Source organism: Electrona antarctica, assembly GCF_951216825.1.
Source record: "Electrona antarctica genome assembly, chromosome: 5".
Taxonomy (NCBI): Eukaryota; Metazoa; Chordata; class Actinopteri; order Myctophiformes; family Myctophidae; genus Electrona; species Electrona antarctica.
Window position 1 is genome coordinate 49,978,993 of NC_136810.1, and position 22,936 is coordinate 50,001,928.

The 22,936-nt window shown below is 45.1% G+C and overlaps 1 protein-coding gene across 1 annotated transcript in view; it reads right to left on the reverse strand.

Annotated features, from left to right (window-relative positions):
• zcchc14 (zinc finger, CCHC domain containing 14) overlaps positions 1-22,936 on the reverse strand; it is a gene marked incomplete at its 5' end in the record, with an annotated part of 48,154 nt that overhangs the window by 17,140 nt on the left and 8,078 nt on the right. Inside the window, 6 exons of the mRNA XM_079501124.1 lie at positions 2,974-3,010; positions 7,082-7,314; positions 8,312-8,379; positions 8,610-8,681; positions 9,546-9,616; positions 16,734-16,956. Coding sequence (XP_079357250.1) covers positions 2,974-3,010; positions 7,082-7,314; positions 8,312-8,379; positions 8,610-8,681; positions 9,546-9,616; positions 16,734-16,956 — 704 coding nt within the window. The remainder of the gene's footprint in view (positions 1-2,973; positions 3,011-7,081; positions 7,315-8,311; positions 8,380-8,609; positions 8,682-9,545; positions 9,617-16,733; positions 16,957-22,936) is intronic.

A 22,936-nucleotide genomic window follows, 5' to 3' on the forward strand; every position in this document is an offset into this window, starting at 1 on the left:
CTTTTGGTACTTTAAGTAATTATTTAAGCCAGAATACTTTTATACTTTTACTCAAGTACATATAGAATTCTGGACTTTTACTTGTAACAGAGTATTTTAACATTATATATTAATAATATTGTTTCCACTTTGAAGGATTGTCAATCCCATCTTTACGCGGACGACACCGTTTTATATTGTGTTGCCGATTCGGTTGAGGTTGCCATTGAGAACCTGCAGCTTGCTTTTAATACTCTCCAGGATGCCCTGGTTGAGCTAAGACTTTATGTATATATAAATATATAAATATATATATAAATATATAAAATGTATGCTGTTTTCTAGGGCCATGAATACTGACTTGGATAGTGTACTTCTGCAAGTGGCTCCAAGATTGAGAAGGTCTCTGAATATAAATATCTTGGCATCTGGCTTGACGATAAACTTTCTTTTAAATTTCATATTGTTGATCTTGTCTCCAAACTAAGACAAAAACGAAGTTTTCTGTATAGCAATAAATTCTGTTTTCCAAATTCCAGTAAAAAACGCTATTATTGAGACCACTTTCCTCTCGGCCCTGGACTACAGGGACATTATTTATAGGTCTGTTGCTCCTTCACTTTTAAAGCGGCTAGACACTGTATACCACTCTGCCTTGCGATGGACTACTGGTGATAATTATGGTACCCACCACTGTGCACTTTATGAGAACTCAGGTTTATCCTCTCTGACTGAGAGGCGAGATACGCATTGGCACCTATTTTTATATAAAGCCATTGCTGGGATGCTCCCTGACTATATTTGTTCCATGATGGAACTGAACAATAGCACCTATCAGACCCACTCTAGTGATTTCTTAAGGCTCAAGGTTCCTCAGGCTCAGACAGAGTTGGGCAAAACAGCTTTCTCTGTCAGTAGACCAACCTCGTGGAATGAACTCTTTAAAACTGAGCTCCCGGCCTGGGCCGTGGCTCAGCGGTCCAGGCACCTTGGCTGGTAACCCAGCCTGGCAGTGTGCCGCGGGTTCGACTCCCGATCCCGACGGCCTTTACTGCATGTCTTCCCCCCATCTCTCTCCCCCATTTTCCTGTCAGCCTACTGTCTGTCCCTCTATAAAAAATATAAAAATAAAGGCGAAAGCCGCAAAAAAACAAACATTTAAACTGAGCTCCCTGCCATCTTTCAGGCAGTTCAAAGGAATGCTCCAGAACATTTTTCACCGTGATTGCTCCTGCTTCAATTGATTTATTTTATTTGATTGACTGACTGGTTGTTCTGCATAAAGTTCCTTTGTAATTTATCCTGATTTATAATGTATTGTGTTGAAGGCATTGTTTTTGACTGTATTTTGTGTATTGTAACCTCGGCTACATTGAAAATGACGAGTATAAACAAAGGTGATGATGATGATTTCTACATTGCAGCATCGATGTATGGTATGGTCCGTGAGACCACTGCACATGACGAGAGAGGGGGAGGGGGGATTTGATGTGCTTGTTTAAGCATCCCCTCAGGCTCTCCCAAAGGTTCCAAGATCACGACCAGCAGTTAAGGACTGGGTGATTGGGCTTTTTTGCTGTCCAAGCTCCTAGACTCTGGAATGTCCTACCCGAGGCTATGCAATGAGCTGACTCCGTATCGCCTTTTAAATGACTCCTAAATGCCCCCCTCCTACTAGTAGTAGGGGATAATGTGCAGTTTTAGACTGTGACAGTGGGGTCTCAAGCGAACTTGAGCCACGAGAGACACCACCGAGCGCGCTAAAGTGTGCGAGTTGTGGCCCAGTTGGTGGCGTAACCGTCTGGGCACCCGACTGGTAATCCAGTCGCAGTGTGCCGCGGGTTCGACTCCCGAGCCCGACACGGCCTTTACTGCATGTCTTCCCCCATCTCTCTCCCGTTTCCTGTCAGCCTACTGTCTGTCCCTTCAAAAATCAATAAAAAGGCGTAAGCCGCAAAAAATATCTTTAAAAAAAAAAAAGTGTGCGAGTTGCCGCGTCGAACGTTGAGAAGTATTAAATCATGTTCTGGCCAATCACAGCACGTCCTTGCACAAGTGCACTGGCCAATCCCAGCGTGTCCTTACTCAAACACGAAGGCGATTCCGCACTTGCCGGTAGTGCAAATAGTGGCACGCACGCACGCACGCACGCACGCACACACACAGACGTAGACATGTATTATGTAAGCTACAGCATAACCTACCGTATGTATGCACCTATGCAGACACCATAGTAATCTTAACTCTAATCGAATGGGCTGGAATTAAGAGCCCTACTACATGTAGTAGAATCAAAGGTTAGTCCACCTAAAGCGAGTCCAAGTCAAGACCAATTCCGAGGGGGGGCGAGTCCGAGTCAAGACTGAGTGTGGGAGGGGCGGACGGAGGGGCGGACGGAAGGCAAGACCGAGTCGAGACAGAGACCATAATTTCTTTCTTTATTTTTTCATTTGATTAGGTACATAAAACACTGTGCGAGCAGCCAAGGTCCGAGACTGAGTCAAGTCCAAGTCAAATTAAGGGCGAGACGAGACCGAGTAAATGAAGATGTGGACTCGAGACCGGACTCGAGACGAGTCAAGGACTTGAGTACTACAACAACACTATCAAAGGTATTATGAATGTTGTTATGTTCTACAGGTGGCATTCTGATCACAAGCTTGTTTGCTGAACCTCAAAGCTGCCAGCGGTTCACTTTTGTGTGTGACCCTAAACCCCTAACCCTGCTATTAGCCCATTTTGGGCGGGAACCCCTTTTGGTGTTAGCATTATGTTATGCTTTAGCTATTGAAAAATAGCAGACCTACAAGCTCATAGCGCGCCACCGAGTGGCGCGCTACGAGCTTGTAGGTCTGCTATTTTTGAAAAATCGAAGAACGACTGACATAGAAACATAGCTTTTTCAGAAAACTGTCAGGATGTAGAAGACATTTTTAGAAGAGGGAAGAGGGAGAGTAAAAGGGAGACAGGTGGGTGTGGGTGTGGGTGTTGTACCTGCTGACTCCTTTATACTGGAGCACACAGCCAAGATCTGAAAAGACAAGATAAAAGCATTCAATCATAATCATCATCCAAATTGTGAAACAATGTCATACTGTATTTTGTCTCACAATACATATTTGATAGTCAGTGGGTTTTTTTTTCTCTCTTATGACATTTGCAAATCAACTGTTACTTCAAATGAAGGTGTGTAACAATAACTCATAAATCTGTCATTTGTACAGTATTATTTATGATCAAATAATAATGAATTACTGCTAGAAAGAATAAGCAAAGGGATAAGCCAAAAGAAATAAAAACTAGAAAAAGTGCCCTTCTGGGCACAGGTCTCCACCAGGAGGATAGGAGTGTGAGTGTGATGTTTGGCAAAATGTTTAGGAGCAATATAAACGTGTGTGTGCGTGTGCGCGTGTGTACATGCGTGCGTGTGTGTGGCGTGGCTTGGCCTGTTGTAGCGGCACCATGAGGCTGATTTGAAAACTGTCAAGTGGCATTTCTTCCAAAGCCCTATGGGAATATGCATGCACAGTTTCACCACAATCGGACGCTGCGTTGAGTAGTTGTGGCGATTTGTACAAAACGGGTACAAAGCAGGCTACTCCTGAAAAGTTTAGAAGCCAATCGTAGCCAATGAGGGTGGATTATGAGAAATCAAACAAACCCGTCTTGATCACATGACTATGGAGAGCATGTGTACCGATTTGCGTGAAATTTGGATAAAATCTGAAGGAGTAATATTAGAAAATGTGTTTTACATATGTCGGCCTCCTGGTGGCGCTATAAAGAGTAGATGTGAAACATTCCAGGCAAAGGTTTTTCCTTGGCCTCTAGGGAGTTGGCATACAAAGTTATCCACAGATCCGTGCAGTTAGAGGTAAAAACACTTTTCTGCCAGTTATAGCGCCACCATGAGGCTGAGTTGAAAATGTTCATGTGGCATTTCTTCCTCGGCCTAGTGGGAATGTGCGTGCACAATTTCACGGAAATCACACGATGTGTTCATGATTTGCAGCATTTTGTTTGAAACTGAGCACTCCTGCTTGCTTTGGAAGCCAATCTTAGCCAATCAGGATGGCGTCTGAGAAATCTGAAAGACCCGTTTCGTTGAATGGCTCTAGAGAGACTGTGTACCAATTTCCGTGATGTTTGGACAAAATCTGTAGGTGTACTGTCCAAAAACTTGTTTTGCACAAAGCGGCCTCCTGGTGGCGCTATAACAGGCCGTTCTGGAAATTTTGGGGCAGAGGTTCATCGTTGGCATCCAGGGAGTGTGTGTGCAAAATCTGGCATCGACCGGGTTAACGGTGCCGGAGATTAGCTGATCACAGACGGACGGACGGACGGACGGACGGACACACGGACGGACGGAGTGCAAAACATACTCTCTCCCCATGCCTTCGGCCTGGTGGAGACAATAAGAGTGTCATCTTGGCTTGGGTTGTGATAAAGGGGAAAAGCCTGTTCCTGAAGGCTTCAAACTCTGCCAAGAGATCAAATCTATGTGAGATAGATTTGATGCATCTTATCAGCAAAGGTTTCAAACATTGCCGTTGTCATGTGTGGCCAGTACAAATCTGTGCGTATGGAACACAGGCAGCATACTTATGCCTTGAAGTGTGTGACCCAAGTATGATGATAAATGCAACACTGCCTGGACATGGACACGAGACCGGGATGTGTGTGGGCGTGCAGTGCACAGTAACACGTTACAGTAGACCTAGACACATTTTGTGTGGGTGTGCACCTTAAAGTATATATTAATAGAGACGGCACCGGATTTCTCCTCCCATCCACTTGCATTAAGTTGCTCAAAAGCGCATGAGGCGATTTCACTCCTCCTTCCGGGTAGGAACAGAGTGCATTCTGGGATTGATTGGGCCAAACACATGAACGTGCTGGACGTTGACTATCATTGCACGCGTTCACGTATGAAACAGCGTTCACGTGTCATCATGAACGTGCGCAATGATAGTCAACGGACCAGCGCGTTCATGCGTTTGGCCCAGCGCTGCAATACCAAATTCGGCCACTATGTCCATTTCGCTTCAGGGTTTCCTCCGGGTGCCGTCTCTATTAATATATATACTCTAAGGCGTGCACGGTAACACGTTACAGTAGACCTAGACACAGTCACATTAGCCTGCATGGCTCCCTTGGGGACTCCTGTGAGTCTGGCTCTCCCAGACATACACATACATACTCATGCATGCACACACACACACATGCATGCAAAAAGTACAAGCATGCACGTGTATGCACAATACTCACTGCTTTGGGGGGCTATAAATAATACCCGAGATGAGGTCACACTCATGTACTCTCATACACGCACGCATGGACGGCACACACGCAGCACGCACGCGCACGCACACACACACACACACGTGCATGCGTGCGTGCACGCACAGACACATTAATATGAGGCCGCCAATACTCCAGGCCTCCCAACACAAACATGCCACACTGAATTCCCATAGCAGACCAAAATAGAGCCCCGGCCGGCTCGATCACTCCCCCACCCACCCACACACACACACACACCTCCCGAACCCCGACTGAAAATCCCCCCCCGACAGCCAGAGCCCTAGCTCTCTCACTACTTCTGTAACCTCACCTTCACTGTCATCATTGCCACCAACGACCTTGTTAAATCAACACTCCAGATCTTGCTGTTTGCTCACCACCAAACCCCGAAAACCGAGATGCGGAAAACCCGTTCGTCCTGTTTTCGTTTCGCCTCGTTGGCACATCTTTTCTTTCATCCAAGAATAGGAAACGTATTTTTTTTTATTTTGTTTTTTTTTTATTCCCACCCAGCTACAAACCCCTGTGCCTCCTAGTTCACACCCAACCGCGATAATGTTTTCTGACTATTTGTGTTCTTCCAGGAAACGTAAATGGGTGTCCAAAAACATCCGAAACATCTCCATCGCTTTCACGTGTAGAACCCTTGTTCAGGCTCCATTGAGACCAAAGCGAGTTTCTCAACCAGTCGCCGCTTTGTCTCGCCGTAAACATCGGTGGAAAAAGTCAAACTTTCCTCAACTTTTGCACACAACTTTTTGATTGCTCGCTCTGCCTCGTGTTTCTTTTTTTACTCTTTTGTATCCCTCGATTTTGTAACCCATTTTTTCACCCCTGTGCCAATTATCTAATGTGATCCTGGGCTCTCTACACACCCTCCGCCAACCTAGTCCCCATATATGGGGGACATGGGGAGAGCAACGGACTTGAACTCATGCTTCCTTCATGCCTGAGTGTCCAAGTTGCTCCTTTACACGTGACAGGGGGGAGTTTCCCTGGTTGGACGTAGCGCGTGGAAGGAACACGTTATTCCAACCAGTTCCTTTCCCCTCCATCAGGCGCCCCGGCTGGCCAGGGGGAGGCAGTTTGTTTAGAGACCAGGATTACTGCATGTTTTTGTGAGGGTACCTACCCTAGGGGACACGGGGAGAACATGCAAACTCCGCACAGAAAGGCCCTTTCGCCAACCCCGCCTCGGGTATGGGCACTGATGACGCGGAGGAGGAAACACACTGCCAGCACCCACAGCGCCCCGAGCGGGAATCGAACCCAGGACCTTCTAGCTGTGAGGCGACAGCACTACCAACTGTGCCACCGTGCCCCCGCCGCCTCGTGTTTCAACAAACTCACTCCTTGACGTAGATCAGTAATTCTCAACCTTTTCAGTCCGTGACCTCCCCAAAATAATCCTATTTGAACAGGGGATCCTGTGTGGATCCTGTTGAGAACCACTGCCACGGACAATGCATGGTGGAATCATGCCAATTACTTTTTGGGGCTTTTTATGCCATAGTGAAGTAAGTTAGACAGGAAACGGGGAGAGAGAGAGAGAGATGGGGAGTGACACGCAGCAAAGGCCATCGGGACTCGAACCCGCAACGTGCTGTCAGGCTACAACTGGAGCCTAGGTGGCCGGACCGCTTGGCCTCTATGTATTGTCTTTGCTGTAGCCTTTACATGTTGTTTTGCATGCTACTGTTCTGTTCTTTATGTCAATTATTTACATTAAACAGGCTGTGAAAACAAACATCCTTCTGGGATCAGTGAAGGCTAATCTAATGTAATCTTAGTATCTTACTGTTGCTGGAGGTGAACGTAGATGCCGTTGCAACAGGAGCCATGGGAGGGGAGGAGGGCGATGTAGAGAGGGAGGAGGAGGAGGAGAGAGGCGGAGGGCAGGCAGGTGGAGGAGTCGAGGAGAAGAGAGACGAAGGGCAGGCGGGTGACGAAGGTGACGGAGGAGTGGTGGAGGAGAAGAAGAGCTGGACCGACTGATGCTGGAGGACGTGGCAGGGCAGTGCAGTCAGACACCTGCATGGAGACACAGTTATGTTGCGTTCACACGCGGGGCAGATGAAACGATGCAGCCTACCATTCAATGGCAAGCTACGAAGCAGCTACGATGAAGCGCGAAGCTGAGGCAAATTATGCTGCAATGCATTTTTGCATCGCTTCATCTGCCCGTGTGAACGCACCATTACACACACAGGCCTGATGGTGCGTTCACACGGGCAGATGCAAAGATACGAGTCATTGTCAATGGAATACGAAGCACATCCGAGGTTTGTAGCAAACGATACAAACGTACAAATTGAAGCTGAGCTGGGTTCAACTTCCAGATGCAAAGCTACAAAGCGTTGCTGTTGTGTGTCGGAGGCCGCCGCGCCTCCGACACACGCCACTACGGACGCACGCTTGAACGACCGTGTGAGATCGTTATACAAAGTGACAAATTTGCTGTGGTCTTTGCATCTCTGCATATGCCCGATTCATTCATTATTCATCTATTCGTTCATCTATTGAAAAATGTTCATACATTTAAAATAAATAGTTGTGAGCTTGTAATTGGCTATTTCCACTATTTTGGCCATATAATAGTACAATATTTATTTTGATTATTGGTACCGGTCATTTTCAGTCATTGCTTTATTCAAGTTGGCCACACTTTAAAATCCATACACGTAATGAATGCATAATTAATGATGAAATCTGCTTCATCTGCTGGCACTCAATTGTGGGCAAATCTTATATATCTTATATATTTTTTAAAGCGAACTCAAATCTTTGCATCCTGGAACAAAAATATTTTGAGATGGGGGTCGTACATATAATTTGGGGGATCCTTGACATGAAAAAGTTTGAGAACCACTGATATAGAAAAAAATACGTTATTTAGTTGAGATTGTGAAAACCTTTTTTTTTTAAGAATCGGCCTCGGCTCGTCTAGGCATGTCCTTGGAATATACTATATATATGATAATATTGTATTAAGTGTCAAGTGCTTTTCCTAATATAATAAATAACTAACCTGGGGTCCAGCTCCAGGGACTGAGAGAGGAGCTTCTCTAGTCCTTCCTCGGGAAACACATGTGACAGCTGAGGGACACATCACATGACCAACTGGATACTCGCATATACTCAATTTACAATTTAGATCACCAAGATCGTCCGTCTAACAGTAGAATATCCGTACACTCATAAATAAAATTACATACACCACAGCAATATAACAATGCTGCAGCACAGTAATACAAACGGATACTAGAAGAAAACTATGAAAACCATATTAAATAAATATATCCATGTGCGATCTCGATGCTGCTGACCTGGGAAAGCAGCTCTGTCACCTCCTGTTGTGTTCTGACCGCCGACGACACACATCCATCTGACCAACTGGCCTGGATACGAGAGAGAGACAGAGAGAGAGAGAGAGAGAGAGAGAGAGAGAGAGAGAGAGAGACCAGTGGAGGAAACAGGAATTAGGGAGCCACCGTTAATCAGGCAAAAGTCTTTAATTATAAAAAAAATATTGATAATCAATAGGGGGTGTGTGTGGCAAATCGAGTGGCAAAGTGAGTTTAACATTGCTTAACGTCGTTCAATACAATATGATAGGAATTTGTATGTATGGGCTGTCAAGGCCAGAACGTCTTTTTTTACCACTCAGTAGGCATTCCCCAAGCCCCCAGAGCGGCTGACCAACGTTGAAGCCGCCCCACTCTACTGGCCAAAGATGAAACTGTAGCACGAGTAAACCCTGCGCAGCTGGGGTTTAACACGGAGTGCTCGTTGGCACTTCCGCATTTGGACACCAAATGTTGGTGCCCAAATGCGGAAATGCACCGAGAAAATGTGAAAGTAGAGCGTTCTTCCAAGTCCATCAAACACCACTGAGCAACTTCCATTGAAATGAACAGTGGGGGCGGGGCTGTCCGCCCTCTTGATGGGCTAGCTATATTATAACTCTATGGCGTTCCCGCATAACTTCCGGGTATGATGATGATGTCATACGCTTACCCTCTATAATTTAATACAAATTATTTTAAATGGAACAAATGGGGAAAAGAGCAGATCTACAAGCTCCCAACGCGTCATAATGTGATGGGTTGTGTGCTATCTGCTATGTTCACTACTAGTTTGGGTCCCGGGAACATGTTTGAATCTCTCTTTTTGGTCTCCCATTTTGAATATTTTGTTTTTATTTTAAATAAAAACAAATACACAAAAGAAATACACATCACCGCAAACCTGAGTACACTCACCTCCAGCACAAATTCACTGACGTCGTCAGACTTAAGCGTCACCGCCCTCAGCGCCACTTTCTCGATCACCACTGAAATGACAAGGGAAACGCCATGTGTCACGTTTCAGTTGAAACCCGCATTTCTTTTGTAAACAATCTGTTTATTGATATTTTCAAGTTTACAAAAAGGACATGAAAGGGTGAAAGTGATATCAAAACATCAGAAGCAACAAAGTATTAAGTAAGACTTTCACAAAGACAAAGCAAAATTCTGTAGACACAAAATTGAAATAAAATCAAAAAGTGAAGGACAAGACAAAACAAAAATTAAGGGAAACAACCTAATGGGAAGAAAAATGTGACAGAATAAAAATAATTAAAAACAAATACTACTGGTAAAAGTTATACGAATACTAGTCGAGCCGCCATCGGACATGCCACCGTTCTACAAATGACTGGACAATCAGTCAGAAATAATCAGAAATAATCAGAAATATTACCTGTGTGTGAGAGGGAGTGTGTGTGTGTGCGTGTGTGTGTGTGTGTGTGTGTGTGTGTGTGTGTGTGTGTGTGTGTGTGTGTGTGTGTGTGTGGAGGCGTTGTTTCCTTTACCCATTATTGTCGTCTGCTGTGTTTGACAAGTATTGTACTGTATGTAACATATTCTACCTTATATGCACCTTAACTGTAACTGGCTGTTTTCCTATTATGTGACTGCACTGGCAATGTCCTTTGTACAGTACAAGGCATTCTTGTACATCACTGTTTATGTGGACATAAATAAATATTCCAAGTGCGTGCATGCACTGTAAGTGCCTTAATGTTTGACTCTGCCACAAAGACATGCCACGTCTAGTCCATTGGCTAGGAGGAGGTCCATTACAGTAACTAGAAGGTGAGAGTTAAATAGATGGGAATGTTAACATTTAACAAGATGGGTGTGTGTGTGTGTGTGTGTGTGTGTGTGTGTGTGTGTGTGTGTGTGTGTGTGTGTGTGTGTGTGTGTGTGTGCCTGCCTCCAGGTACTTATTTAGACACAAGTGACATTAGACTCCTGTCTATCTGAAACCACAACAGATAAACATGCAGGGACAGCACCGAGAGAAAAGAAGAGAGAGAGAGAGAGAGAGAGAGAGAGAGAGAGAGAGAGAGAGAGAGAGAGAGAGAGAAAGACGAGGGGATTAAAACATAATAAAAGAAGATGCAACACTCCTGCAAACAACTAGACAGCTTAACGAGAGAGAGAGAAAGAGAGAGGTAGACCGAGACGCAGAGAGAGAACTCAAATGATATAACAGGTTGTTTCGAGGAAGCAATCTGATTGGTTGAAATAGTCATCTAGCCGTGCTTAACGCCTAATCAAAACATAAAAATCAGCTGGGCTGATCGAGTCTCGCTGCTCTCCCAGACAGGGTTGCTAGGCTAGTGATTTTCGAGGGAAATCTTCGGTTGTAGTGGCTACATCTGTCATTAAACAATTAAGGATAACTGTCGCAATAATACACTCGAGGGTCATGCTTTAACGTCATTAATGGCACTTTAATGACTGTAAAGCACACCCTCCTGTAATATTGCTTAAATGTATATGATGAAATGAATAATGGTACATGTCAGATATGATCCTGCCAAACAATCTCACCAATTTATCTGCCTCGACCCGTCTGTCTCGCTATCCCTTACACGCACGCACACACGCACACGCACGCACGCACGCACGCACGCACACGCACGCACGCACACACATGCATGCATGCACACACACGCACAGACTCCAAACATCCCTCGCCACCTTGTCTTGTGCCCGCTGGGCAGCAGCTGTGGAAGTCTCTAAATGCCTGCTGTCATACACACTAATCCAGGCTTCGGGCTACACGCGCGCGCACGCAGGCACGCACACATGACCCCAACTGCACAGTAGTAACTCTTGCGGTGTGTTCGCATGTTATAATGATGCATAATTATAACAAACAACAATAAAAGATAATGTTTCTCAACAAATGAACCCACACAAGATAAATCTTTATCTCTCTCGCCCTCTGTCCGTCTCGCTCTCTCTCACTTCATCTACCATTGATGGGTTTTTTTTGCTCCAGACAAGGCAGGGTGTACACAAACATGTACAGTAACACGAGGTGTACAAAAACATGCAGTGCCGTGCATGAGGTGTGGCTGCTTCAGTTTGACCTGAGTCAGCAGAATACTGCAAACACCCACAAGTTCTTACAAAGGGAAATTGTTCCACAAACTTAAAGTAAGTGTGTGTGTGTGCGTGTATGTGTGTGTGTGTGTGTGTGTGTGTGTGGTGTTTTATGCTGCCGACAGCTATGCAGTGTGACCATGAGGTAGTGACATAGTTGGTTATTGTGTTACAGACAGAGGCTGGAGGCCAAGACAACAGACTGACAGACTGGCCCCCCATTCCACTTCACCCCTCCCCCACCCCGGCGGGAATCGAACCCGGGACCTTCTAGCTGTGAGGCAACAGCGCTATAACTGCAGGCGCCACCGTGTTCCCCAAGCTTCCACACCAGTTTTAGCCTTTACACTGAATTAAAATGTCAATCAGAGACTACTATTCTGGCTCTAGCCTTGCCTAGGTCCTGTAATGCCGGGGTTCAATTCAAATATCAATCAGAGACTACTATTCTGGCTCTAGCCCCAGAAATGCTTTGGCCGTGTCTCGCGACCCCCCCCCCCCCCCCCCGCCCCGCCCCCCTCCCCACCCCAAATACAAATTGACTGCTACAATAACCTTAATAATAGCGAAAATACATCATAAATAAATACTGAAACCTGCAGATATAATCATTAAGGAAAGTGTATGCATGCACTTTTTATGCATGTGTACTATGTAAACTCTTAATTTCCATTTTCCAGCCATTCAGTTGCAATTTTGCAATTTTTATATACCAGTATATATTTTTTTGGGGACCCCCCAAATAATTTGGTGACCCCCCCACCCACCCCCGGGGGGCCGCGAACCACGGGTTGAGAACCCCTGCTGTAACGCAACAGCAACATAATGAGGACGACAGAGGCCTGCCACTCAGGTGCTAGCGCTATAAAATGACGACAGGGGCCTGCCAATCAGGTGCTAGCGCTATAGAATGACGACAGGGCCCTGCCTATCAGGTACTAGCGTTATAGAATGACAACAGGGGCCTGCCTATCAGGTGCTAGCGCTATAGAATGACAACAGGGGCCTGCCAATCAGGTGCTAGCGCTATAGAATGACGACAGGGGCCTGCCAATCAGGTGCTAGCGCTATAGAATGACGACAGGGGCCTGCCAATCAGGTGCTAGCGCTATAGAATGACGACAGGGGCCTGCCAATCAGGTACTAGCGCTATAGAATGACAACAGGGGCCTGCCAATCAGGTGCTAGCGCTATAGAATGACGACAGGGGCCTGCCAATCAGGTACTAGCGCTATAGAATGACAACAGGGGCCTGCCAATCAGGTACTAGCGCTATAGAATGACAACAGGGGCCTGCCAATTAGGTACTAGCGCTATAGAATGACAACAGGGGCCTGCCAATCAGGTGCTAGCGCTATAGAATGACAACAGGGGCCTGCCAATTAGGTACTAGCGCTATAGAATGACAACAGGGGCCTGCCAATCAGGTGCTAGCGCTATAGAATGACAACAGGGGCCTGCCAATTAGGTACTAGCGCTATAGAATGACAACAGGGGCCTGCCAATCAGGTGCTAGCGCTATAGAATGACAACAGGGGCCTGCCAATTAGGTACTAGCGCTATAGAATGACATCAGGGGCCTGCCAATCAGGTGCTAGCGCTATAGAATGACAACAGGGGCCTGCCAATTAGGTACTAGCGCTATAGAATGACGACAAGGCCCTGCCAATCAGGTACTAGCGCACTATAATGACTTCGCCAATGCCTGTTGGTCACAGAGTGCTTGCTGCCGAGGACAATAATGTCACACATAGAATGCGTGATCCTTTGGCGCAGCACTTTCACCATGATCTTCTTTCAAAGGAGCTTTTGGGGGAGTGAGAAATAGAGGTATCATATTAAGCAGCCATATGGAAATAGCTATATATAGCTCTGCCTTCTGCACAATGCAAGATTTCCCCTGAATGCCCAAATGAGTGCTGTCATCGATGCTCAACGGTCTGTCTGTTATGATGGTGATGGTTCATATAGGGCGGCTGTGGCTCAGGAGGTAGAGCAGGTCGTCCAATGATCCCTGGGTCGGCGGTTCGAATCCCGCCTCCTCCTGTCCACATGTCGAAGTGTCCTTGGGCAAGACACTGAACCCTACATTGCCTCCAATGAGTTGGTCAGTGTGAGCTTGCCACCATAGGTGTGTGAATGTGGGAAGTGAGAACGCTGGTGTCGACTGTTCGCCGCTTCACCTCCCAATGTATGAATGAATGAACCATTGTAAAGCGCTTTGAGCACTTGGAAAAGTGCTATAAAAATGCAATTCATAAAAATGCAATTCATTATGGTGAAACAGTACCATGCGTGGGTAATAACAAGCTGTAATTAGTAGACTAGCCTAGCCTAATATTGACTTTCCTACACCACTACGTATTGGTGTGCTATAATCACCGGCGGGCTCAGGGAACGTTACTGTGGGTCTGCTTCCACACGCTGAATTGCCAATCAAAGTAATTTTTCAATGTTTGGTTGCTTTAGTCTTTGCATATAAAAACTTCCAGGAGTGGACTAACTTGTGGAAAGACATGTTGGAGTACTCTTAAAAACCCAGTCAGACGATACATTTTTCTAATGTGACATTTCAATAATATCACATGATGTCTTCCTCAGACTCTGAGGAGGACGCCAACTTTTTTTCCCATGAATTAGTCCACTACTGGACAATTTCCTGGAACATTTTTATCCTTGGTTTTCGGAGCACGCCTCCTCATTCACTTAATTTCTGTAGTAAATATTAATAATGACAGCATAACAATAGTGGAGTTTGGAAGAGACGAGAGTTTGTGTGGTGGGGGAAATGGATGGGGAGCAAGTAAAAACCCCTGGTGGGTTTATACTATGTTCAACATAGTTAAGCTGACATGGGCACTCTTCCAATTGTGCTGGTGCACTTCTTGCATTTAATACTGACGGCAAAAGTCACGCTTTGCCCAAAAAGGTTGGTCGACATCGCCTGGACAAATCACCCTCTGCCTAAACTGAAAGTATCTTTAAGTATTAAAGGGACACTTCACCCTTTTTGCAAAAATATATATGTTAATGACGTTTAGAAGCTTTAGTACACTTTCCTGGGGGTCTTTATGTGTATAATTGGTTTTAGATATTTTAGATTGTAGCAGTGAACCCAGTGTCTCTGATGTCATGGACACTGGGCTCACTTCCGTCCTGGACTACAATTCCAATAATACTTTGGTGCACTGCTCCTCCTTGTGGATAGGGGGATGGCTGTCTTACTGAGACAACATGTAGTCCAGGAAGTAAGTGAGCCCAGTGTCCATGACATCAGAGACACTGGGCTCACTGCTACAATCTAAAATATCTAAAACCACATATTACACACATAAAGACCCCCAGGAAAGTGTTCTAAAGCTCCTAAACGTCATTAACATATATTTTTTAGCAAAAACATACCTTTAAACCATGTCACTTTCACTCACTACCAATTTCGCTCTCTCTTACATTATCCGAGCTTGCGTTCACATTCTCACACACACCCTAAGTAGGCCGTAGGCTAGCATTCTTCCAGCTGAGCTGTGGTGTTCAAATGTGTCAAGCATGTCACATCTTGTCCTCTGGGGTCTGAGTGGGTGTCATACGCCCACAGACATTTCATGCACAGACTGTACAACACGCACAGGTGGGGGTTGGGGGTGGAGGTAGTCATATGAAGACAGGTGGGGGTTGGGGGTGGAGGTGGTGATGTGCAGGCAAACTGAGACAGTAAGAACAGTATAGCACAAGACCACAGAATAGGAAAGAATACACGTTTCCTGGTATGCCAACGCTATGCCAGAACTATCGATTATTTATATAGTGATTCATCTTATGATTATTCTAATTTCATACTTTAGTGTAGAACGGTGTTGTGCAGGACCAAACATAAGATTATTTTATTAACCACATGAACCCTTAGCGTCGGTCCCAATGTTGGCATTGTCGTAACAGGCAAGCATTCGCCTAAAACAGAAGATCTACAAGCTCACAATAGGTGTTGTGAGATTGTAGAGCTGTATTGTTCAACCGATCTCCCCAAACATGGTGAAATAACACAGATTGGCATTACCGTACATACACTACTAGAAAACCCCTAAATCCGTACTGTATTACACTGAAATCCTCCCCATAGACGAGGGGCGCCTCTCAACTGTCTTAACCCATTTTGACCTGAGATCAGATTCTAAAAATGTCTTCTACATCCTGACAGTTTTCTGAAAAAGCCATGTTTCTATGTCAGTCATTCTTCGATTTTTCAAAAATAGCAGACCTACAAGCTTGTAGATCTGCTATTTTTCAATAGCTAAAGCATAACATAATGCACCAACACCAAAAGGGGTTCCCGCCTAAAATGGGTTAAGCTAACTTGAGCAACGACAGCCACCACCGAGCGAGCTAATTAACGGAGCGAGTTGAGCAACGACAGCCACCACCAAGCGAGCTAATTAACGGAGCAAGTAGCCGTGGTGAAAATTGCAAAGTTCGATTGAGCCGACTCAGGCCCGTCCGAGTTGCAACACGATAGGTACAGAATCGTAAATAATGTTGTGCATTGCCCCAAATGAGATAATGGGATGAAAGCCACACCTCTGTCTCAGTCAAAACAATAGGCTAGTAGTGCAATATGTATGGATTTGGGGGTTTACTAGTAGTGTATATGGTGTAGTAGTTTTGCGCTAGCGTTTTCCTTTGCCCGGTTTCGCTCTGGTTCTTATCGGTATCTGATTGTTCGGGGAAAGAAGCTTTTTTGCTATCTATTCCCAGTGGCTTTGAGATTGCGAAAGCGTTTTCCATGCGGCAGCATCTCAAACAGTCTACGGTTGGGATGGATTGGGTCCTTCAAAATTCCACGAGCTTTGCTGACACAACGATCGTTGTACAGGGCTTCGATGGACGATACATGGGGATACATTTGATACATTTCTTGGAATGGCTGTTCATTGTACTGGTGTTTGAAACAAGTCTTTGGTGCTTTTGTGATTATTATTATTTTTTTTAATCAATCAAAGATAGATGCAGACCAACCTTTTCCTGCTTTGGCCTGCTGGCTCTTTGCTGGCCCCGGCCCATCCTGCCCTGACGCCGAGGAGGGCGAGGTGGGAGATGGATGTGGGAGTGGAGGAGGCTCTGGACGAGGAGGGCTGACGTTCTGGCAGCTGGCCTGGTCTCCTCCTCCTTGCCCTGCATGCACCACCCCGACCGCTGACCCCAGCCCTGATCCTGCAGGGCTGCTCTCCTTAGCTGGACTCTGAAACAGAAAGGTTAGAGGCAGGGGTCATCAGTGTGTCCTGTAATTGCGAACGCAGTGAGCATTTACTATGAGACCCAGCAGATCCTGTCTGTCTGTGTGTCTGTGTGTGTGTGTCACGCTGTAACACCACCCGCCCGCCACCAGAGGGCGCAGCTGTATCACACACATGCACACACACACACACACACACAAACAACTTAACTTATTAAAAAAAAAACTTAACTTAAAAAAACTTAACTTAAAAAAAAAACTTAAAAAGAAAAAACTTAAAAAGAAAAAACTTTAAAAAAAAAACTTAACTTAAAAAAAAAACTTAAAAAGAAAACTTTAAAAAAAAAACGTAACTTAAAAAAACTTAACTTAAAAAATAAATAAATAAAAGAACTAAAAAAAAAACCTTAAAGTACGTAATTTATTCTAATTGTTGTTATTGCAATTTACGAGCTGCGTTCGCTTCCCGCGTCCGCGCGTCTTACTTATTACATTATTACTACATTATTGTGTATTTCTCTGCCTTCTATTCAGTCTCATTGCTCACCAATGTGCTCAGTCTAACTCAATTGCAGCTGCCAATCTAACAGCTGATGTGACTCCTCCACACTGTCAGCGAATGTATAACAGGACTATAAGAACTGTCTGACAATGGGGTTGGGGAGGCTTGCGCCCGGAGGGGCTGCTGGAAGAGGCAAGGAGGCCTGTTCCTTACTCTCTGTGTATGTTGTTATTCTGCTGAGTCTTCTCAATAAATTCTATGTTGTTATTCTGCTGAATTTTCTCAATAAATTCTCAATACTTCACCCTGAAGAATTCTGTCAATCCTTCATCTTTGGAAGATTATTTAATCTACAACAGTCCGTACAAATGTGTCCGTGGCAAAGACTTGGTCTTGTCCATGGCACATTTTTTTGTTTTCTTTTACATACCATTATTAATGTTCTTATGCTGATCATGAGACCGCAATGAATGTCAAGTCTCCAGGTTTTCTTCAGAATATGTATGACGCAATTTGCGGGTCTTTTGTTTTGAGAAGTTTGAGTTCTACTGGTTTAGAAGTCATGTGTAGAATCGGCCTCAGGTCTTAATGGGTTAATGGGCCTTCCAAACTGAACAACATTTGACATTAAAAATCACACCCGTGTGAAGTGAGTGGTGCAACTCCGTGTGGGGGTTCCCGGGGGGGGTCCAGACCCACAGAAACGCACCCAGGGTTCCGGCCCGGTTCCGGCGAGCCGCCCCGCGTCCGAAACGGTAGAGAAATGACAGAGTTACCATGTGGGGGGCGTGCCGCCCGCATCCGAAACGGTTGAGAAATGACAGAGTTACCATGTGCCGGTCCCTCTACTGTTCTCTCTACTGTACTGTACTGTACTGTACTGTACTGTACTGTACTGTACTGTACTGTACTGTACTGTACTGTACTGTACTGTACTGTACTGTACTGTACTGTACTGTACTGGCACACCCGAAATCATCATATATACAGTTAATATGTGCGTGTCTGTTTGTGTGTGTGTTAGGTTGCGCACAGGTGGTGAAAAACAACCATGCTGTTTTGTGCTCATACCCAGCCAGCCAGCCAGCCACCCACCCACACACATAACTCCGTAAGGGAGTGGTTGCACCACTCAAAAATGTCACCCCAGTAAGTACAGTATGTGGTATGTATTTGGTTCATTCCTACAGGGGAGCTGCCAGCCAGTGCAACCTCCATCAAACAGCAGCAGCCTAGCATCTGTGTGTGAAATGCTTTGCTCAAGCGCACACCTTGACAGTAGTGGTTGACTCACATGATGTCACATCCCCCGCTCACATTTTCCCACCCTTGTGTGTTAGCATTTGGACCGAAAACAGCCTAGTCTGCTCTTCTCTAAGCGTCCTGGTTCAATGCATGGAATAAAGCAAAAATAAAATCTCAAGAGTGAAAATGTAATGATGATGTTTTAGGCCGACCCCAGCTGAAGAAATCATGACATTTCTGAGACCATTCATGTTTCTGGAAGATGCTTCTAAACTTGTATTCTATTGCTAGATCAGCTGACGCAGGGAAGCTGGAAGTACCTTCGCTAAAAACTCCGGGACAACGCTCCACACGTCCCAAACCCTTCTCCCTTCTGGCTCCAAAACAAGTGCAATTTTGAAATATTTGTACTTTACTTGAGTAATTCCAATTTCCAATACTTTTACTGATACTCCACTACATTTCAGATCTAAATATTGTACTTTCACCCCACTACATTTATTTGAACACTTTAGTTACTACTTACTTTGTAGATTTTGATCATGATTAACACATGCATAATGCATTAACCACTTCAGCCCATATACATTTTGGCCATTTGAAAATAACCGACCTACAAGCTCACAATGCTTTGTGATGCGACCCATTGTGAGCTTGTAGATCTGCTATTTTCAAATTATGTTTAAACATTTGAAAACTTGAAATGGGACATTCTGCATAATGATGAGTACTTTTACTTTTGGTACTTTAAGTACATTTTGATGCCAATACTTTTGTACTTTTACTCAAGCACTTTTTGAATTCCTGACTTTTACTTGTAACGGAGTATTGATACTTTTAAAACAATAATGTAAAAAAATCAAGTACATTTTCCACCACAGCAAATGCGTACCAGCAGCAGGCACACACGTGGTTAAACACAACACCATCATGTAACCCACAATGCATCTGGATGCAGCTTTTCCAGCACGACAACGTGTTTGTTTATGGCCATCGCTAATAAAACCGCATGTACCTACAGTACCAATCTATTACTGTTCTTGCTTTCAGAGAGAGAGAGAGAGAGAGAGAGAGAGAGAGGGAGAGAGAGAGAGAGAGAAGCATGCTCTGTATCTGAAACCAATTAAGTGTGCTACTGCCACATCCGCACGCTGCTCCAACAAAGCCTGCCTGCTCCTCCCCTCTCAGTAGACTGTACTGCGCACACACACACACACACACACACACACACACACACACACACACACACACACACACACACACACACACACACACACACACACACACACACACACACACACACACACACACACACACGTACAGTAAAAGTACTGGTATCAAAATATACTTGCCGTACCAAAGTAAAAGTACTAAAACTTTTACAAAAGGTTCAGCCAAAGTATGAAACACTAGGGTTTAAAGGTTTTTTCCTATTGATTACTCACCCCATGGAGACTTGAATTCATGGATATTTTTGTTTGTTTGTTTTTGTCGCATTCCTAAGCCAATAATTTGATGACCAGTAGTGGTTCCCTATGGAGACACAAAGGAGACTCTTCGTGTCTCTTTGTGTTTGTTTTCCACTTCTAGGCTAGCTAGTAAACCTGCTTCAGAGAACAGCGTATACATACCATACAACAGGTATAAACACCTAATAAATTACATATCTGCAACCATAAAGCCATTGTGTGTGTGTAGTCTAGTCTGGCTGACACTGTATATGTATATCAGCCTCTGTCACATCCACAGTCGATAGTCTGACTCAGTACAAATATGCATTCATTGATGATAGATATGTTCATATTACAGGTGATAGATTACATCTATATTAATGGTTGTACATTATGCCAACCCAGCCGGTCCAAGTGCAGGTGGCTAGGTCAGACTAGAGTCTAGTTTGACCTAGCCAAACTAGACAGTGGCCTTGTGGTTTGAGTGTCCGCCCTAAAACCGGGAGGTCAGGGGTTAGATCCCCGGCCGGGTCATACCAGACTGTAAAAACGGGACCCAATGCCTCCCTGCTTGGCACTAAGCATCAATGGGTTGGATTGGGGGTCAAATCAACTAATGGTTCCCGAGCGTGGCGCACGCTGCGGCTCACCGCTCCAAGAGATGGGTCAAATGCAAAGAACAAATTTCACTGCAGTAACGTGTGACTAATCGTACGACTTTGACTTTGACCTAATTCTAGCTGTTCTTTATGAATTTATTTATTCATTTTTTATAAATGTTCACTTTATTATTTTTTCTTTCTCTTAGTTGTACTCTTTACCATATCCATTCTTTGCCATGCCCAACGCATTGCTTCTACCTGAGAATCCCCACAGGCATTAATTGAGGTCCATTGTAACAATTGTCCAATTGTCAGTTACTATCCTTTAAGTTTAAAGGAGAGGTTTTCATATCGAGGTCCATTATCTATTCTGCATTTGAGCCACGGACCACCATTAAATTAGATTTAGCCTTGCAGACCCGAATCTAAAGTGTAAAATGAAACCAAATGGACCCTTACCGGTCATAAAGGCAAGAGTAAGAGTGAGAGTTAAAGATCTGTAAGGGCCCATTTGGTTACCAACTGGGGACCACCTGGAACCCCATCAAGGACCACTGGTGGTCTTTGGACCACTGTTTGAGAACCACTGCTTTCTCTCTCTCTCTAGGTCGTCCTCAGACGAGCCTTGAATTCCATCGTCGCTTCCAGTCATCCCGGTTCTCCATACATCCGGCCAGCTCGTTGGTGCTTTGCACTCCTGCATCTTTCTTGAGTACATCCACGTATGTTAGTATGGGGCGTCATCGTGACTGGTGCCCATGTGTTGGTTCCCACAGCACCAGTTTGCTGGCTGGAAGCTCCTGGTGTCTTTGGCAGTGTCCTGCAAGTCTCATTCTTCTGGCTGCTATTTTGTCGCAGGGGTGATCTGAGCACACAGGAGGGTTTGTAGGGTGTGATCAGACTTGCAAGATATGGGGGTGTCATACCTTTGGTTGCTTTGAATGCCAGCATACAGATTCTCATTGGTAACATGTGTACTCTTGCTGATGTTGAGCACTACACGTCTAGAGCCTTCTGCAGAGTTGGCTTCAGGGTCCAGCATTCACTGCCATATATAATATAGGAGAACAGATTATACCGTCACGTGGAAGAAGCTGAGTTTGATTTGTCAGGGGAGGTTGGAGTTCCATACACTGGCCATGCCATTCAGGGCCCTCCATGCAAGTGCCTTCCTCACTTTTAGATCTTGCTCTGTTGAGTTGACCCATGAGCCCCAGGTACTTGAAGTCATTGACTTCCTTCAGAGCAGTGCCTCCTGTTGTTGTGAGGTGGATGTTCCGTTTGGATGTTATAGGTGATCACCAGTTTTCTTGGCATTCAGCCGAAGGCCAACCTTGGCACACTCTGACTCTTAGAGTATATATGAATAGAGACGGCACCCGGAGGAAACCCTGAGGCGAAATGGACATAGTGGCCATATTGCAGCGCTGGGCCAATTCTGGTCCGTTGACTATCATTGCGCACGTTCATGATGACACGTGAACGCTGTTTCATACGTGAACGCGTGCAATGATAGTCAACGGCACAGCACGTTCACGATTTGGCCCAATTGCACTCTGTTCCTAACCGGAAGGAGGAGTGAAATCGTCTCATGCGCTTTTGAGCAACTTAATGCAAGTGGATGAGAGGAGAAATCCGGTGTCGTCTCTATTCATATATACTCTAAGCTCTGACTCCACTCTGCTCAAGAGCTCCTGTGCTTGCTCCATGTGGTTGGAGAGAAGGCTGATGCGTAGTCTAGGCCTGTCAGGACTACTGCAGGGTGTCTTCTTTTTTTTCTTTACTTTTTATTGAATTTTAATCAAACATACATGTAAACGAAACGACTGACAATTTCAGGGTGTCGTCTTGACCTCCTTGGTGTAAGAGTGAGGCCAATATCCTGCTCTCGTCCACTGATAGCCTTCCTGAGCGTGTAGTCCAGGACTATGACAAAGAGGAAGGGGGCTATAGGGTGTCTCCTTGCATTACCCCAGCCAGGATGTCAAACTCCTCACTGTCCCCATCTGGGGTCACCACCTTGGCCCGTGTTCCTGCATACATGGTCTCTATTGCCCGGAGCAAGTTGGGAGGGACACCTCCCAACGTATTAAAGTATTGTGTAACTGAGGGATAGCAGGTCTGGTGAAGAACATTACATTATCTGTTCATTTAGCTCTGAGAGGGACTCCTCAGAACTATCTACA